Here is a 17,832-nt window from a genome sequence, read left to right as displayed (position 1 = left end):
GCTAGAAGCTGATATAATATGTACATATATGGATATATAAAACTTAAATATTTTGCATATTTTTATTGTGGGTTCTGAGTCAATGGGCTACAAGTTAGTTAGCCTCTGAAAACGGATGTAGGGATCGCGATAGGTAATTAACCCATGTCCATGGAATGGAATGCAGGCAAGCATACCAACTTTGTGCTACCTCCTCATTAAAATGATATTTATGTGGAGCCAGCACATTTGCATTTTTCATTGGCTGCATGCATCAGCTCAATATTGTTGGTAATTTGCACTTTTTAAAGCTAGCCTGCATTTTTTTAAAGAGCAGGTGCATTGTGGGTGGGAGTCATTGTGCAACTGAATCTGACTGGTGGAAGAGAGAGATCAATGGCTGACAATGGAAGAGAGCGTGTGCTCCCCTCCCCGCCGCTTTTGGCTGCCACGTTGGAGATTGTGGTTGAAGAAGTGGAAAGGAGGAGAGATGTTTTGTATCCTGGGTGGGCAGGAAGCCCTCCAGACACATGATGAGATGTCAGTGGGAACAGATACCCACAGAGATCATTGCCAGGAATATAGCCCCAAGGATCTAGATGCAGTGCTGGAAAAAGTTTAATAATCTCACTTAAGTGACCATATCCTACTAACTGCACCATTAGCTGCAGTCACTGCCCAATTCACCAGACCCCTGTCACAAACTTATCAACCATGTCTATCAATTAGAACTCATATCTAACAATATATGCTTCACTTCACCATAATGGATTTAACACTACTGCAAGCATCAGACCCACATCCCTCAGCTTGCACACACTGGCAGCTATTCAATCATGGAACCCAAATTATCAAAACAGATTGCATGACACTCATTGACACTCTTACCCCTCTCTTGCAGGTGAAGGTGACACACAACTGGAGACAACAGGAACTAACCATTGGGGGAAGGGATGTGCCTGCATGTTCGAACCTACATGAAGGAGGACCAGTGCAGGGCATTATGGGACGTACTATTGCTGATGCCAATGAAGATGAGGGTATCCACATTCCTAATTCCCCTTCTCTTGCCCCATTTTCCCCTCATGCCACAGTCCTTTCTGACTGAGAAACTGCTGTTGGTGCAAACATGCACTTTTTACTTCCCCTCTCCTCCTCACCAAATCCCAACCTTTGCCCCCTTTTCCTTTCAGATGCCAAAGAATGGCATCCTGCCCTAGGAGTGGAGGAAGGGCAAGAAGCCAATGAAGATGAAAACACACCATTGCTCAGTTGCACAGTTGCAGCCACAAGCACAGATACTGACACTGCACGTTGTTTAGGGGAGACGGTAAAGGTCAGATCTGCACAAGGTGAGACTCTGGGGAAAAGTTTGCTGCAGCCAGGGCATGCGGAAAGAATAGTGCAGGTACAGGAGAGTGAGATTGCATATTAGTTAAGCTGCAGAGGCCTGCGGGCCAGGCAGCAGAAGACCACTGATGGGTGTGCATTCCTAAATGCTTGGTGGACTCGAAAGCCTGCCAGAGATCCTGAGTGTAAAGTCAAGGAACGCGTTGGAGTCCAGTTTCAACTAGGCACAGGATTTTGTGCAACACCTAACCCCTAACCTTTCTAACTTGGAACAGTTGGCCACCTCCATCAAAAACACCTGTGGAGCCAACCATGATGCAGCATCTGATGGTTGATGTTTTAGCTTCCATTGCAGCACAACCAGCATCCATCCAACGTTTGAGTTCTGCAGTGGAAGCTTGGGCTGCTTTCATGCAATCTCGACTTTCTGCTATGGAAGTTCAGACTACTGCTATCATGGTGCTGGATGCCAAAGCTCAAAGGGGCTTCTAGGCCATCACAGTACTCCTGCAATCTGTTCTGCAACTGGTCTGATCTCCCTAATGACCCTCAGCAGGTATGTCCTGCTGCTAAGAGCTGTTCTCTCACCAATCTCCCCACCTTCCAGCAGCTCGTTCTGCTCTGTGTGGCCTCTGCCCATTCTCCCAGCAAAAGGAAACCTTACTCGGCCACTCATGTCTGAAAGCAACTGTGCACAAATCTTTTAAATCATCCAAAAGTACTTCAGCACCAGCCAGACCAGTTGTAGATTATTGAAACTTTTAGCACATATGCAAAAGCACCCAAAATGCATAAAATTTCAGCAGCCTAGATAAATAATCCAACAACTAACCTGTAAGTAGTTGATGGTCCCTTTAAATAGAGCTGGTGGATGGGATGGGGTTGAGCTTGTCCTTCATGTCATTGAACATGCATTTAGCTGTTGGAGTTTGAGAGGATATAGACTGGAGAGTGAAGCTCTAAAGTGACAGTGCTGACATCAAATCAGTGAAGCACGTTGAATATCATGATCTGCTTGCCCAGCGATCTTCCGGTAGATGTTAGGTGAGTAGCCCCTTTACCAATAGGGCATTTGGCTCACTCAGCATCAGAAATGTGTATGCATGTTGTGGATGCCATTTTGGATTCTTAAATATTGCCCAATAGAGGGTCCCAATTTCACCCCCAAAGTATCTAAAAGAGAATTAAGGACTGAGTGCTAAGTTAGTAGAAAATAAATTGTTGTATGGTGTTAGACTGTATAATCCAGAAGCCTGAGCAATAAATGAGCTTTTTAAAAATTCTTTTCATGGGCAAGGGCTACATTTGTTGCACATCCCTAATTGCCCTTGAGAGGGTGGTGGTGAGCTGCTGCCTTGAACAGTGGCAGTCCCTCGGCTGTAGGTGCACCTACAGTGCTATTTGGGAGGAAGCTCCTGTTTTTTTTGATCCAGCGCCAGTGAAGGAACGGTAATATAGTTCTAAGCCAAAATAGTATGTGGCGTTAGAGGGGAGCTTGCAGATTATGTTCCCAGGTGTCTGCTATCCTTTCTAGGTGTTAGAGGTTGCAGGTATGGAAGCTGTTGTTGCAGGAGGCTTGGCAAGTTGTTGCAGTGCAAATTGTATAATGAGTACACTCATGCCATTGTATGCTAATGGAGAGAGTGAATGTTCGAGATGGTGGATGGGGTGCTGATCAAGCGGCTGCTTTGCTCTTATGTCAAGCTTCTTGAGTGTTGTTGGAGCTGTACCCATCCAGGCAAGTGGAAAGTATTTCATCACACTCCTGACAGGCTTTGGGAGTTAGGAGGTGTGTTAGCTTCTGCAGAATTCCCAGCCTCTGATCTCTTACAGCCACAGTATGTATGTATATACATAGATAGATGGCTGGTCCAGTTCAGTTTCTGGTCAATAGTTACCCCCTGGATGTTGATGGTAGGGGATTCAGCAATGGTATTGTTATTGAATGTCAAGGGGTGATGGTTAGATTCTCTTTTATTGAAGATGATAATTGCCTGACACTTGTGTGGTGCAAATGTTACTTGCCACTTATCATCCTATCAGTAAAATTTTTAAAATCTTGATTTAATGGTATTATCTATATGTTAAGGGAATACATTTAGAAGAATATTGTGACATATCTTGGAGTTTAGTGCAGAATTAATATGGGCCTGATGCCATGTGGAACTACCTCATCTTGTAAACCATTTCCTTTTCTTGGGTACTGTTCTCCTCCCTTTCAAATCTGCTGTCAATGTCCCACCCTCTGTCCCAAAAACCCACCCTTGACCCCTCTGAACTTGCAGAGTACCGCTTCATTTCCAACCTCCATTTCCCCAAGTGCTTGACATGTCTGTTGTTGCCCAAACTCATGCCCATGTTTCCTGCAACTCCCATGTTTGAAACTTTCCTCGCCATAAAGCGGCCTTTATCAGTATCACAAATGACATCCTATGTGACTGTGCTGCACTATCCCAGCTCCTCTTTGTGACCTGTTTGCAACCTTTAACATGGTTGACCACCCATCCTCCTCCAATGCCGATGCTCCATTTCCACAGAGCCACTTATCTATCCTGTCAGCCAGAGAATCTCATGCGTTGGCTTCTTGTCTTATTTCCTACTACCACCCCATTCCCACTATTTTCTCTGGAGCCTCCCAAGGTTCCATTCTTGGCCCGCTCCTGTATTACTCACCTGCATGCAAAGTTAGCTGATCTTAGCTGGGGCACTTTAATTGACACCATTACACCTGGGTCAGGGAGGGGATTAATCCAACAGGATTTCTACTCATGATGTTCACTGATCCCCCAACTTTAAAAAAAAATGTATGAAGATGAAATAAGAACAGAAATGGGCTCTGTTTTTAATAGTTCACAAACAGTCATCATCAGCTGCAAGTTGAAGAATGACCTGTTAAATTATGTGCTGGTAGGCTGGAGCCTATGTGACCCAGCAAGATTTCATGTCTGAAGAAAAAAATAATTGCATGAAATTTTGTGCATTTTGGAAAAAAAATACAAGGGTAGTTTCACTTCTCAAAACACGAAGGAGATTCAGCAAGGTGTGTAGTTAATTATATCATGGATGTGAGAGTAGAATTGTTGTGATTAACTATTTTAAAGTTGTACGAGTTAGCTCCCAACAAACCTACCTCCTAAAATTTGTTCTGAATGCAGCATTGTGAAACACAGTGATAGCATTTTGTTCCTTCTGAAGTTGACCTTAATTCAAAATAAATGACTGTAACTGGTCTTTGATCTTAGCCTTGGGATTGTATCACAAGCTGTGGAATGCAACACTGCTAACATTGTGCTCAATGAGTGTTACAGTTTGAGCACTCGGCACACATGTTTAGCTAGATATACCACCTGTGAAACCACGCCATTGTCTTCCAGAAACTGAGGCTCCACAAATGTCATGCAGCAGTGATGCATGCAGAGCTGTATGGTTAAGTTTTATGCTGTAAATCAATAAATTTATGGATGTGATATATCTTTGCATTGACTAAAGCAGAAATAAGAATTTGTTTTGCATGAAGATTTAACTATTGAAGCATTTGTTCAAATACTGCAAGTTGCTCAGATGCAATTTATCGAAATATAAAGTATTTACAATTTGTTTTAAAACCATTCTAACTTCTCACAAAGCTTCCTGCAAATACACTATACTTTGCCCTCCTTTGTTTGTTTATATTTCCTGGCCTCATGCTCACCACCTGTTCTTTCCATTATCAATGCTTTAAAAATTAATGCAAATACTTTATGTACAAAGGGCTTTTGGATGCAACGATGATGACAGTAGAGCTCCATTGTGGAAGATTTCTGAATTTATATCTTATATTTTGTATGGCTAGATAAAGAAAATGTATTTTTAAAAAAGCTATGTTTAATCAGATCTGTCCTTAAAGGAAAGGTTTATCTATAGCATGGAGAATGCAATCTAGTTGTCTAGATTGAAGAGCAGTGACATTGAGTTTAAAATCAATCTATGGAGAGTTTAAAATCATTCTATGGAGCCTTTGACGGACAAGAGATAATTGATTTCTATATTCCAATCATTAGCAAATTGTTTTGATGATTGATCAGTGTACAGCTACAACAACGTTCACTGGGCCAAATTTCCAGTCCTGTACCCAAATTTGGTGGGCTGAGGAGGAATAGGGATCAGTTGCATCCCAGGTATTGATCAGCTTTCTAGACTCTGTTCTCAGAGGCACTGTACTCCATCCAACTCCTTACCCTTTCACCGAGACACACTATCAACCTTCTCAGTTCATACTCTTCTCCATTTTCCTTACCAATTATTCAGTTTGCTACCTCCCTCTCTAACCTAGTTAAGATGATATTGTCTTTCCTTCTTCTCAGTCCAGTGATATTATTTCATTCTCCAGCCCAAGTTTATGCTGGCACTTTTCTTGCTTGCTACCTCTAACACTGGCACTCTCCTTCCTCCCATTCCCCCTATGCCTATGTGATTAATGGGTCTTTTTCAGGTTGGAAAGACGTAACTAGTGGAATACCACAAGGATCAGACCTAGGGCCTCAAATATTTATTATCTATATTAATAACTTGGAGGAGGGGGCAAAGTGTAATGTATCCAAATTTGCTGCAAATAGGTGGGAGGGCATATTGTGATGAGGACATAAGGAATCTGCAAGGGGATATAGACGGGTTGAGTGAGTGGGCAAAAACTTGGCAGATGGAGTTTAATATAGGAAAGTGTGAGGTCATGCACTTTGGGAGGAAAAATCAAAAGGCAGACTATTATTTAAATGGAGAGAGACTCCAAATAAGTATAGCACAGAGGGATCTGGGTGTTCTTGTGCATGAAACACAAAAAGTTAACATGCAGGTGCAGCAAGTAATTAAGAAGGCAAATGGAATTTTGGCTTGTATTGCTAGGGGGCTGGAGTTTAAAAATAGGGAAGTCTTGTTACAACTGCGCAGGGTGTTGGTGAGGCTGCACCTGTAGTACCGTGTACAGTTTTGGCCCACGTATTTAAGAAAGGATAAACTGGCATTGGAGGCAGTTCAAAAGAGATTCACTAGGCTGATTCCTGGGAAGAAGGGGTTGACTTAACAAGAACCATTAAACAGGTTAGGCCTTTATTCATTGGGGTTTAGACAAATGAGGAGTAATCTTATTGAAACATACAAGGTTCTGAGGGGGCTTGACAGAGTAGATGTTAAGATGTTTCCACCAGTGGGGGAATCTCGAGCTAAGGGACATAACTACAGAATAAGGGGGCACTCATTTAAAATTGAGATGCAAAGGAATTTCTCCTCTCAGAGGGCAGTGAATGTCTGGAATTTTCTGCCCCAGAGAATTGTGGAGGCTAGATCACTGAAAGTATTTGAAGAGGAGCTAGATAAATTTTTGAAATATCAGGGAGTTGAGGGCTATGAGGAGTGGTATGAAAGAGGAATTGAGGCCTGGGGCAGATCAGCCATGACCTTATTGAATCGTGGGGCAGGCTTAAGGAGCTGAATGGCCTACTCCTCCTATTTCTTATGTACGCATCCTCCCTCCACCCCAGCATCACTCTCAGCTTCTTTGTGATTCATTTTCCCTTCTCTGCATTATCATTCTTTAGCTCCCCCTACCTAGATACCATTGATTTTAATTCTCATTTCTCTCATTTTCTGCCCTCCACCATCTTTCTTTCACAGTCATTTACCCCCTTTCACTCTCACATCTGCCCTTTCCCTTGCTATGCTTTCCCCTCCCCCGCCTTCATCTTGGGAGCTATGCCCCCGTCCTGCTTACTCCTAGTAAGGTCCAGTAACTAATGCAGCAATGCTACTTCTTCTTTCACTGTGATTCTGGTTCTTTGTGATTGCTGCCTCAGTACAATGCAGAGTTCTTGCCTAAAGCAAGAGGTGGCAGCCTGGTCATTAGAATTTGGAATATGTGAAAAGGAAGAGACGAACTTGTCTAATTTGGTATTCCCTAATGCAGGAGGGGTGGGGAGGACCTAGCTATTTGTCAGAAAGTGCTGACTGATAAACTAGCCTCCCAAAAGTCAGAATGTTAGCTGACAGTATGCATCTGGTTTGGCGATACCTGTTCAGTAATTTTCAAAATTGGAAAGAAGACACTATAAACATGATTTTCGATTTCTATATTAATAAAATTCATTGCTCTCAAGCTTGTTTGCCCCCTGCCCAGTTTTGAACAAAAGGTGGCAGCAACAATGGATTTTCATATAACGCTTTCAACATAATAAAACCTCCCAAGCTACTTCACAAGAGCATTATAAAACAAAATATGACAGAGTCGCATGAGATATTAGGTCAGAAGCTTGGTCAAAGAATTAGGTTTTAAGGAGTGTCTTAAAGGATAAAAATGTGGTGGAGAGTTGTAGGGAGGGTATTCCAGAGCTTAGGACTTAGGTGATTGAAGGCATGGCCACCAGTGGCAGAGTGATCAAAATTGGCAATACGCAAAGGCCAGAATTAGAAGAGCACAGGTGTCTCAGAGGGCTGTGGGGCTGAAGGAGATTACAGAGAAAGGGGGGGATGACACCATTGAAGTATTTGAAAACAAGGATAAGAATTTTAAAATCAAGACTTTGCTTGACTGGGAGCCAACGTAGGCCAGTAAGCAGAGGATTGATAGGTTAATGGGACTTGTTGCGAGGGTAGGGCACTGGCAGCAGGGTTTTGGATGGTTTGCAAAGAGATGTGGGAAATGTGGGATACCAGTGAGGAGTGTTGGAATAGTTGAGTTGAAAGGTGACAAAGGCAAGAATAAGGGTTTCAGCAGCAGATTAGCTGAGGCAAGGGTGAAGTTGGATGATGTTATGGACATGGAAATAGGCAGTCTTAGTGATGGTGCTAATATGAGGTCAAATGTGACACCAAGGTTGCAAACAGACTAGTTTGATCTTAGAATATTGCTAGAGAGAAGGATTGAGTTGGTCCTAGGGAACAGAGTTTAGTCTGAGGACCAAAAATGAAGGCTTCACGCTTCCCAATATTTAACTGGAGGAAGTTTCTGCTCATCCAGCACTGGGCCTTGGATAAATAGTCTGATAATGTAACAATGGTGAAGGAGTCGAAAGAGGTAGTGGTGAGGTAGATCTGGGTCATCAGCATACATGGGAAAACTAATGCAAGTGATTTTGGATGATTTCAATGAAAGGCAGCATGAAAGGCAGCATTTAGATGAGAAATAGGAGGAGGCCAAGGATAGACCCAGAGATAAAACTGGGTCATTAAAACATTAAACACCAGAGATAACGGTCTGGGAGCAGGAAGAGAAGCCATTGCAAGTGCATCTCTGTCTATGATTCAATAGACAATAATGGAACCAGGTGAGAGCACTCCCAGCTGGACGAGAATCATCAACAGCTTAGTGGCTAAAGGATCACTGGAGCAGGAGTGGGTCTCATGGACAAAATGAGTTTAGAGAAAAACTAGAAAAAGATGTGAGTTGAGGGCACAGGAGAACGAAGTTGGGCAATCTAATAGTTCAGTGTTTTAATCAGAACATCAAACTGTATGTTATGCTAGAATCATAGATAATTGGGCTTATTTCAGCACACATCTAATAGAACAAGACAAGTTAAATATGTAAACTTGATGATCAGCAGATTTAACATTAAGTTATGTAGAAAAGCTACTTTGATACAAAAATAAAAAATCAACACATCACTGAAAAAAATGATCAGGATATGACTGAATTAATGCCCAAGGTGGTGATCCTAGTAGGGTTGAAGTCTCTGTGAGGATGTATAGTTGAGTTTGGGGTTTTATGTTGGAATGGTTCTTGGAGGGGGGAAATTGGTGAAGGAAGAAAAGGGGATTGAACTAGTTAAAGAAAGGAGAGAAACAAAATCAGGAAGAAGGAAATAGATTCAAAATGTAATAAGTTAAAATTGTTTGATTTGGAAAGGACCAAAAAAAGAGTGCCAAAAATTCAGGTGAAAAAATAAAATTGTGGATAGAATTGATGTGTCAATGGAGGGACTTGTGACACAGTGCTATCTATTGGCTGCAGTCTGAAACTGCATCCTAAGACAGTATCCATGTTCACTCATTAGCAGTTCAAGTACATTTCTACACCTAGCTTCTTTTGATAATTTCAAGCTTGCAGTCTACCTGATTCCAAATGTAACTAAATCACACAGACACAACCATCTATACTCACATCCACAAACATACTTTACAACAAACCAAAAAAAATTATGAAATTTATTATACTTTTGTAACACCATCCTTATGGAAAAATGAACCGTAAATAATTTTAAAAGATGGCTTCGTTTTCTCAACCCATCTTACACTACTTACTATACTTATCTGTATACCCAAACTATTACATTACCAGGTGCATGCATTAACATAAGATATTTAACAATCCTTGGTATTAACAGAGATTTTTCAGTCCAGTGTCCAGGTTTTAAATATCCAATTTCCTTTGAGCTTTGAACTCTTGATAATGCATCTGCAATTAGATTTTCTCATCCAGCCACGTGTATAATCCATAAATTAAATGGTTGCATTGTTTGTAAAGCTGCAATCTGTATCTAAATGGAAATGTCATTCATTTACAATGCAATGTAATCTTTGGGGCCTAAGGAAATAAGAGGTCACTTGTCTTAGCCTCCATGACTCCAGTTACAGAAGTGGGATGACACCGGGTAACCTTTACCCTTAGCCAATTAAAGGGTTAAATCGGACAATAACCTAATAAGGGAGGAGAAACCAAGATATTTGAATTAAAAGGGTTTTGATACCTCAAATCCCTAGATCTTATAATCAGAGGAGTCACAAATGGTGCTGAACATTGTGCAATCATCAGAGAACATCTCCACTTCTGACCTTATGATGGAGGGAGTATTGATGAAGTAGCTGAAGATGGTAGGGCCTGGACACTATATCCTGAGAATGTTATAAGTCGAACTATTCTCTGACTCACTGTAACAATATATGCAGGCAATCCGCTAATATGATAAAAGTGATTTGAAATGTATACATTTTCTGTCCTTTGCAGTTCTCTGTTGTAGTCAAATTTCTGCACCACTCTTTAAAAACAATAAAAAGACAATTGATTTAATACGGGATTGGTAATGGCCCTGACCTCCTGAGTGACCTTACTAACTACACTAGAAAAAGAAAGCTAGGATTCTGACCTGCAGTTTAAAGAGCTATTAAACTCTGACCTTTTGCTGAACATCTACATAACAGCAATAAGATTTAAAGCAGTGCAGCTTCTCCTTAACAAAAATGCAAGCTGTTAAGGAATATGGGACAAATGTTGAGTTACATATGAAGTTAGGTTACGGATTATTGAATGGTGAAACAGGTTCAAGGTGCTAAATAGCAAAATGCTGTTCTTATGTTCCTATGTTCTTCATGGCATGTTTCTTATAAAACAGCGCTTTATCCATCTCTCAACACAGTATGTTGTGAATATATAGAACTTTTTAGTTTTGGATTCCTCCATAAGGATGGTATATGGCCTTTTACAGGAGTATTCCTTTAATTTCTGTGATTGCTTGTTTAGTGCTTTGTTTGCTCAGCCATGTAACTTGAATATTTCAAGGTTAGCAACAACCATGTATGATTTTGTTTCTATGGTGACCTGTACTAATATTTTCAGTGTGGAAAAGGTCAATAGTGGTATCAAGTATGCCAGCATGTATTGTGATTGTTCTTGAAGATTATGTATGATATTTTTTGATCATCTGTTTATTTTGCTTCAAAATGATCAGACATAATGATTCTGTGCACCTAATCTGTTATGCTATAGCAGTGCACTCCTGAGCTTGTAACACAATCCCGAGCCAGAACCAAGCCCGTTAATAATCTGCACTGTAGCAAAATGGTTTCTATAGTAACCACCTTGATTTTAAATGCATCTTTAATTGTTAAAGAATTGGTTACCACATTTATTTGTAAGAAATTCACGTTTTGCTTATTCTAGATAGATGAGTTTTGGAGTTTATAACTAGACAGCAATGCTGTTAAGGGTTTCAAGTGATAAACAATACAAATGAATGTTCTATGGCTCATAAGTATCATCAGAGCGCCCTCAAGTGTCAGAACCCGTTTGTTGATCAAATAGTTGTTCGTGTATTAGGCTTGACTGTGGATGTTTGCAGCCTGCACACCTTATGTTGGCTTTGGAGTTGACTCAATTCTGTGCTCATTGGATATACACACAAATGTATTTCCAAGGGGGCTGATTTATTCTCCTGCGTCAGGGTACCAGAACCGTTTGTACTTGCTACTTCCCTCGCAGAGATTGAATAGTTTACCACAGGCTAGGGATCAAATCTGGCCTCTGCAACTTCTGTTCTAAAACTTGTTGATCCATTAAGAGAGCTTTCTGATATCTTTTCAGCCAGTTCCTGTCTTGAGCATTTTTTGTCGGAGTTCTTATTTTCCATTGCTTCTGTTAACAACCGGATTCATGATCACCAAGCCCTTTGGTGAAGCTTTATGCTCCATGAAATTAGAAGAGATATTCAGAAAAAATGATTCAACTAAGTGGGCGTTTCCCTTTAATATGTTCAAGAGCTTTCTGAAGCCCATGCACTACTGGGTTCATCTGCTGGAAGGATATATTAGAAATTCAGATTCACTCTGTGTCTGAATCTCTAACGTACACTCCCAGTGGGAGAAGCTCCCCATCAAGAATGCCAAACAGGGGTCAACAAGATACATAAGTTTAATAGAGAAGCAGTGTTCTCCAGCTTTTGTTAGATAGCAAACCTGTTAAGTATATTCTGTGATTTTAACTAGAACATCTGACTGAGTTCAGATTTACAAGAATTATCAATCCTTTCAAAGACTGCATTTGTTTTTACCCTGGTGTCTAATTTTACTAAATCTGTATTGCAGTATGAATTAAGTTTGGATTTATGTCCATCCATATCTGATGATGAACTGTAGTATTTGAGTACAAATGTGAATATGGAATAAATGAACAGTAGTACTTTGGTGCAATCAAACAGCATTTAAATGCTATCAAAATATTGACAATTACATTTTCCTCTCCAATAAATCTCAGCAGGCAAAAGTCATGGCTGACACTATATTTGGAAGTGGAACAGATCAGTGGGTGTGTCCTAATGACAGACAACTTGCCCTTCGAGCCAAGTGAGTAATTATGCAAATTAAATTCCACATTTTACAATTTAAACTGTTCCAAAATACTTTTGTGTGCTATTTGTGTACAAATATTTTGGCAAGGGCACATTTTCAGGATTTTCTTTTATATTGATATGAATCTCATATTGTCTTGGATGTCTACTTGAATAAAAAATCTTTTTTTATCATGTAGGCTGCAGTCACTTGTAAGTGTCGAATGTTGCACTTAAGAGTCTGGCACATGTAGGGTTAATGTGGGACTGAGTACAGTACTGCCCCCACAGTGCTGTAAGAGAGCACATGACCAGCATCCAGGGTCAGTGCAATGTTGGATGGAGACATGTGCATCATAAGCATGGTGACAGCTCCTAACTTGTACCCTTTACTGTATATTTGTAAATAATTCTAAGAGCCAGTAAAGACTTATATGACTATGAAGGCTTCTTCAGACCAACTGAACTGTAACCAGCATCCTACAACATGGTGGCAGCTGGAGGAAAAACCCAAAATCTTGCAGAAAATGCACAGCAAAACTGAAATGCTGGAAGACTGAGAAAAAATTCAGCAAATCAGCCTGACCTTAAAAGAAGTTCCAGATGCAGAGGCGCAGAGGAAAAATTGCAGTGAAAAAGCTCCAAAGAAAGGCTTGGGAGCTGGAGGCAGAAACTGAAGATTCCTTATTGCAGTAGAAGACTCCATTGAATCTTCTTTGGAAGTCCACCTTCTAATCCCAGAGTGTAGAGTCAGCAGACCCAGCAGGCGTGAGCTAAACCTTTTAAAATTCCAGGCTACAGCAAATTCTGAGAAATCTTTAAATAACTCAGTCAGATGTGCAGTTTCAAGAAAACCTGAGCAAGGGAACTCTGCAGGTAGTCGATCCAGGTAGCTATTGTTGAAATTTTTATTTTCAAGCTTGAGCGTGATTGCCGATTTAGCGGAGCCCAGCAAATCCAACAAGCATGGGAAATCCAGTTGTCTTCAAGTGAATGGCGATATCATCTTGAATTAAGAAAGCTTTTAAAACCGAACCTACACTTCAGAATTCCACACTTCCAAATTAGTTCGGAATAATCCAAGGCCCAGATCAATCACAAACTTGGGGACTTTCGAGGAAAAGATTCCTAAGATACAGCATTGCTTCAGGTTTAGACAAACAGTCAGAAGAAGAGCCAGTTAACACACTGCTTTACTTGGTAGGCCAGATTGTGGACAATGTTATTGCAAGACAAGGAACCAATGAAACACCTGCTAAATTTGAAGAAGTACTAAAGTTATTCATTGTTTATTTCAACCTAAGAAGCAATAAAATACTCGGAGGAGCTAAATTTAACTATCGAGTCCAGCAGCCAGGAGAACCTGTCAATCCATTCATCAATGATGTGCACTCCCTAGAGGAATCATCACCTTCACCAGTACTCCGAACTGAATACTGAATGGAGAGCGAGATGCACTCAGGGGACCCTTGCGCCAACTACTGGTCCTCCTTGACTATCTGGTCATCCATTCTCTCTGCCAGCATTTCCTCAAACTGAGGGCTAATCATCTTTAGAAATGTGCTATCCATGAAACTCTCAACCTCGCAGATGCATTGCAGAGACGCCAGCTGCTGCTCAAGCTCCAAAATCTAGAGCTCAATCTGCTCTAGTTGACAATACTTCCTGCATGTGTGATTGTCCAAACCATGAGAGCCATCCTGGAGTTCCCACATGTTACAGGATGTTTGTTCCATAGGATTGAAGATCCCTGCTGTGCACTATTACGTATTATATGGCTCTGTTTGTGAAGGCGTCAGTGGCTTAGGCTTCTCTGCTCTCCTAATTGATATATTTTGTTTGTGTATCTGTTGGGAAAAATAAAAAAAAAACTGTATGATGTTCTCTTTGCAATAGGCTCAAAACTGGCTGGTCTGTACACACTAATGAGACGGACAAACAGCGGCAAAATCAGACACTAACTAAGAATGAAGTTGCAATTATACTAGATGTCATCAAAAGAGCCGAGAGTCTGGATGTGGTTGAACAGAAGCGGATTGGGTATGGAAAAGCTTTCTTGATGTAATACAATTAGGTATTATTGTTTTAAATAATTCAGTAATCTCGCCCTTTAAAGCTGCATTGTGGTAAAACCACTATGATGTGGTAGGACACCTGATCTGATGCACCTTGAGGGGAGCCAGTGGCGTAGTGGTAATGTAACTGGACTAGTAATCCGGGCACTCAGACTAATGCTTTAGGGACACGGGTTCGTATCCCATCACAACAGCTGGTGGAATTTAAATTCAATTAATAAAATCTGGAATTGAAAGCTAATCTCAGTAATAGACCATGGAACTATCATCGATTGCCGTAAAAACCCACCTGGTTCACTAATGTCCTTGAGGGAAGGAAAAAGGAAATCTGCTGTCCTTACCTGATCTGGCCTACAGGTGACTTCAGGCCCACAGCAATGCGGTTGACTCTTAACTGCCCTCTGAAATGGCCTAGCAAGACGTTTAGTTTCAAGGGCAATTAGGAATGGACAGCAAATGCTGCCATTGCCAATGATGCCCACATCCCATGAAAGAATAAAAAAACTCACTATCTTTTCCATATGACACCCAAAAATGGCATAATAAAGAAGGGAAAACAAAAGTGGGACGGACTCTTGTGCTGGAAATCAAATGAGCTTCATTGTGATATTTAAAAAGTGGTGTTGAAAGGTTTTGTGTGTTTTCAGCCTTAAGGGTGTGCTAGACACTGATTCTCCAGAACAAAAACAAAATTACCTGGAAAAACTCAGCAGGTCTGGCAGCATCGGCGGAGAAGAAAAGAGTTGACGTTTCGAGTCCTCACGACCCTTCAACAGAACTGAGTATAGTTAGGAGAAGGGTGAAATATAAGCTGGTTTAAGGTGGGGTGGGGGAGAGAGAAGTTGAGGGGGGGGTGGATGTAGGGACAAGCAAGCAGTGATAGGAGCAGATAATCAAAAGATGTCACAGACAAAAGGATCAAAGAGGTGTTGAAGGTGGTGATATTATCTAAGAAAATGTGCTAATTAAGAATGGATGGCAGGACACTCAAGGTACAGCTCTAGTGGAGGTGGGGTGGAAAGACTGACAAGGTACTAGTTGTAGATTTAAAAATAATGGAAATAGGTGGGAAAAGAAAAATCTATATAAATTATTGGAAAAAACAAAAGGGAGGGGGATGGGGGGAGGGAGTTTTAGATCTAAAGTTGTTGAATTCAATATTCAGCCCGGAAGGCTGTAAAGTGCCTAGTCGGAAGGTGAGGTGCTGTTCCTCCAGTTTGCGTTGGGCTTCACTGGAACAATCCAGCAAGCCAAGGACAGACAGGTGGGCAAGAGAGCAGGGTGGAGTGTTAAAATGGCAAGCGACAGGGAGGTTTGGGTCTTTCTTGTGGACAGACCGCAGGTGTTCTGCAAAGCGGTCGCCCAGTTTGCGTTTGGTCTCTCCAATGTAGAGGAGACCGCATTGGGAGTAATGGATGCAGTAGACTAAGTTAGGGGAAATGCAAGTGAAATGCTGCTTCACTTGAAAGGAGTGTTTGGGCCCTTGGACGGTGAGGAGAGAGGAAGTGAAGGGGCAGGTGTTGCATCTTCTGCGTGGGCATGGGGAGGTGCCATAGGTGGGGGTTGAGGAGTAGGGGGTGATGGAGGAGTGGACCAGGGTGTCCCGGAGGGAACGATGCCTACGGAATGCCGTCAGGGGGGGTGAAGGGAAGATGTGTTTGGTGGTGGCATCATGCTGGAGTTGGCGGAGGATGATCCTTTGAATGCGGAGGCTGGTGGGGTGATAAGTGAGGACAAGGGGGACCCTATCATGTTTCTGGGAGGGAGGAGAAGGTGTGAGGGCAGATGCGCGGGAGATGGGCCGGACACGGTTGAGGGCTCTGTCAACGACCGTGGGTGGAAAACCTCGGTTAAGGAAGAAGGAGGACATGTCAGAGGAACTGTTTTTGAAGGTAGCGTCATCATAACAGATGCGACGGAGGCGAAGGAACTGAGGGAATGGGATGGAGTCCTTACAGGAAGCGGGGTGTGAGGAGCTGTAGTCGAGGTAGCTGTGGGAGTCGGTAGGCTTGTAATGGATATTGGTGGACAGTCTATCATCAGAAATTGAGACAGAGAGGTTAAGGAAGGGAAGGGAAGTGTCAGAGATGGACCATGTGAAAATGATGGAGGGGTGGAAATTGGAAGCAAAATTAATACATTTTTCCAGGTCCCGACGAGAGCATGAAGCAATCATCGATGTACCAGAGAAAGAGTTGTGGGAGGGGGCCGGAGTAGGACTGGAACAAGGAATGTTCCACATACCCCATAAAGAGACAGGCATAGCTGGGGCCCATGCGGGTACCCATAGCCACACCTTTTATTTGGAGGAAGTGAGAGGAGTTAAAGGAGAAATTGTTCAGTGTGAGAACAAGTTCAGCCAGACGGAGGAGAGTAGTGGTGGATGGGGTTTGTTCGGGCCTCTGTTCAAGGAAGAAGCTAAGGGCCCTCAGACCATCCTGGTGGGGGATGGAGGTGTAGAGGGATTGGACGTCCATGGTGAAGAGGAAGCGGTTGGGGCCAGGGAACTGAAAATTGTTGATGTGACGTAAGGTGTCAGAGGAATCACGGATGTAGGTGGGAAGGGACTGGACAAGGGGAGAGAGAAGGGAGTCAAGATAACGAGAAATGAGTTCCATGGAGCAGGAACAGGCTGACACGATCGGTCTGCCGGGACAGTGCTGTTTGTGGATTTTGGGTAGGAGGTAGAAGCGGGCCGTCCGAGGTTGGGCGACTATCAGGTTGGAAGCTGTGGGAGGAAGATCTCCAGAGGAGATGAGGTCAGTGACAGTCCTGGAAACAATGGCTTGATGTTCCGTGGTAGGATCATGGTCCAGGGAGAGGTAGGAGGAAGTGTCTGCGAGTTGACGCTCAGCCTCCGCGAGGTAGAGGTCAGTGCGCCAGACAACAACAGCACCACCCTTGTCAGCGGGTTTGATGACAATGTCAGGGTTGGACCTGAGAGAATGGAGTGCAGTAAGTTCAGAGAGAGCCAGATTAAAATGGGTGAGAGGAGCAGAGAAATTGAGACGGCTAATGTCACGCCGACAGTTCTCAATGAAAAGATCAAGAGAAGGTAAGAATCCAGAGGGAGGGGTCCAGGTGGAGGGAGAATATTGGAGGTGGGTAAAAGGATCCGTTGAACGGGGAGAGGACTCCTGCCCAAAGAAGTGAGCACGGAGACGAAGGCGGCGGAAGAAGAGTTCAGCATCGTGTCGAGCCCGAAATTCATTGAGATGAGGGCGTAAGGGTATGAAACTAAGTCCTTTGCTGAGCACTGAACGTTCAGCATCGGAGAGGGGAAGGTCAGGGGGTATAGTGAATACGCGGCTGGGGCTGCGATTGGAAGATGGGGTGGGGACGGAGGGACAGGCAGGGGT

The 17,832-nt window shown here is 42.5% G+C and overlaps 1 protein-coding gene across 7 annotated transcripts in view; it reads left to right on the top strand.

Annotated features, from left to right (window-relative positions):
- The window catches only part of LOC144684620 (rab effector Noc2-like), a 246,783-nt gene that overhangs the window by 82,601 nt on the left and 146,350 nt on the right, over positions 1-17,832 (top strand). For all 7 annotated transcript variants that reach the window (XM_078548632.1, XM_078548633.1, XM_078548638.1 and 4 more), the window contains 2 exons: positions 12,326-12,414; positions 14,295-14,438. In XM_078548632.1, coding sequence (XP_078404758.1) covers positions 12,326-12,414; positions 14,295-14,438 — 233 coding nt within the window. The remainder of the gene's footprint in view (positions 1-12,325; positions 12,415-14,294; positions 14,439-17,832) is intronic.

Source organism: Cetorhinus maximus, chromosome 9 (genome assembly GCF_964194155.1).
Source record: "Cetorhinus maximus chromosome 9, sCetMax3.hap1.1, whole genome shotgun sequence".
Classification (NCBI taxonomy): domain Eukaryota; kingdom Metazoa; phylum Chordata; class Chondrichthyes; order Lamniformes; family Cetorhinidae; genus Cetorhinus; species Cetorhinus maximus.
The sequence above is the reverse complement of the archived record's forward strand: the minus strand, read 5'-3'. Positions and strand labels throughout refer to the sequence as shown.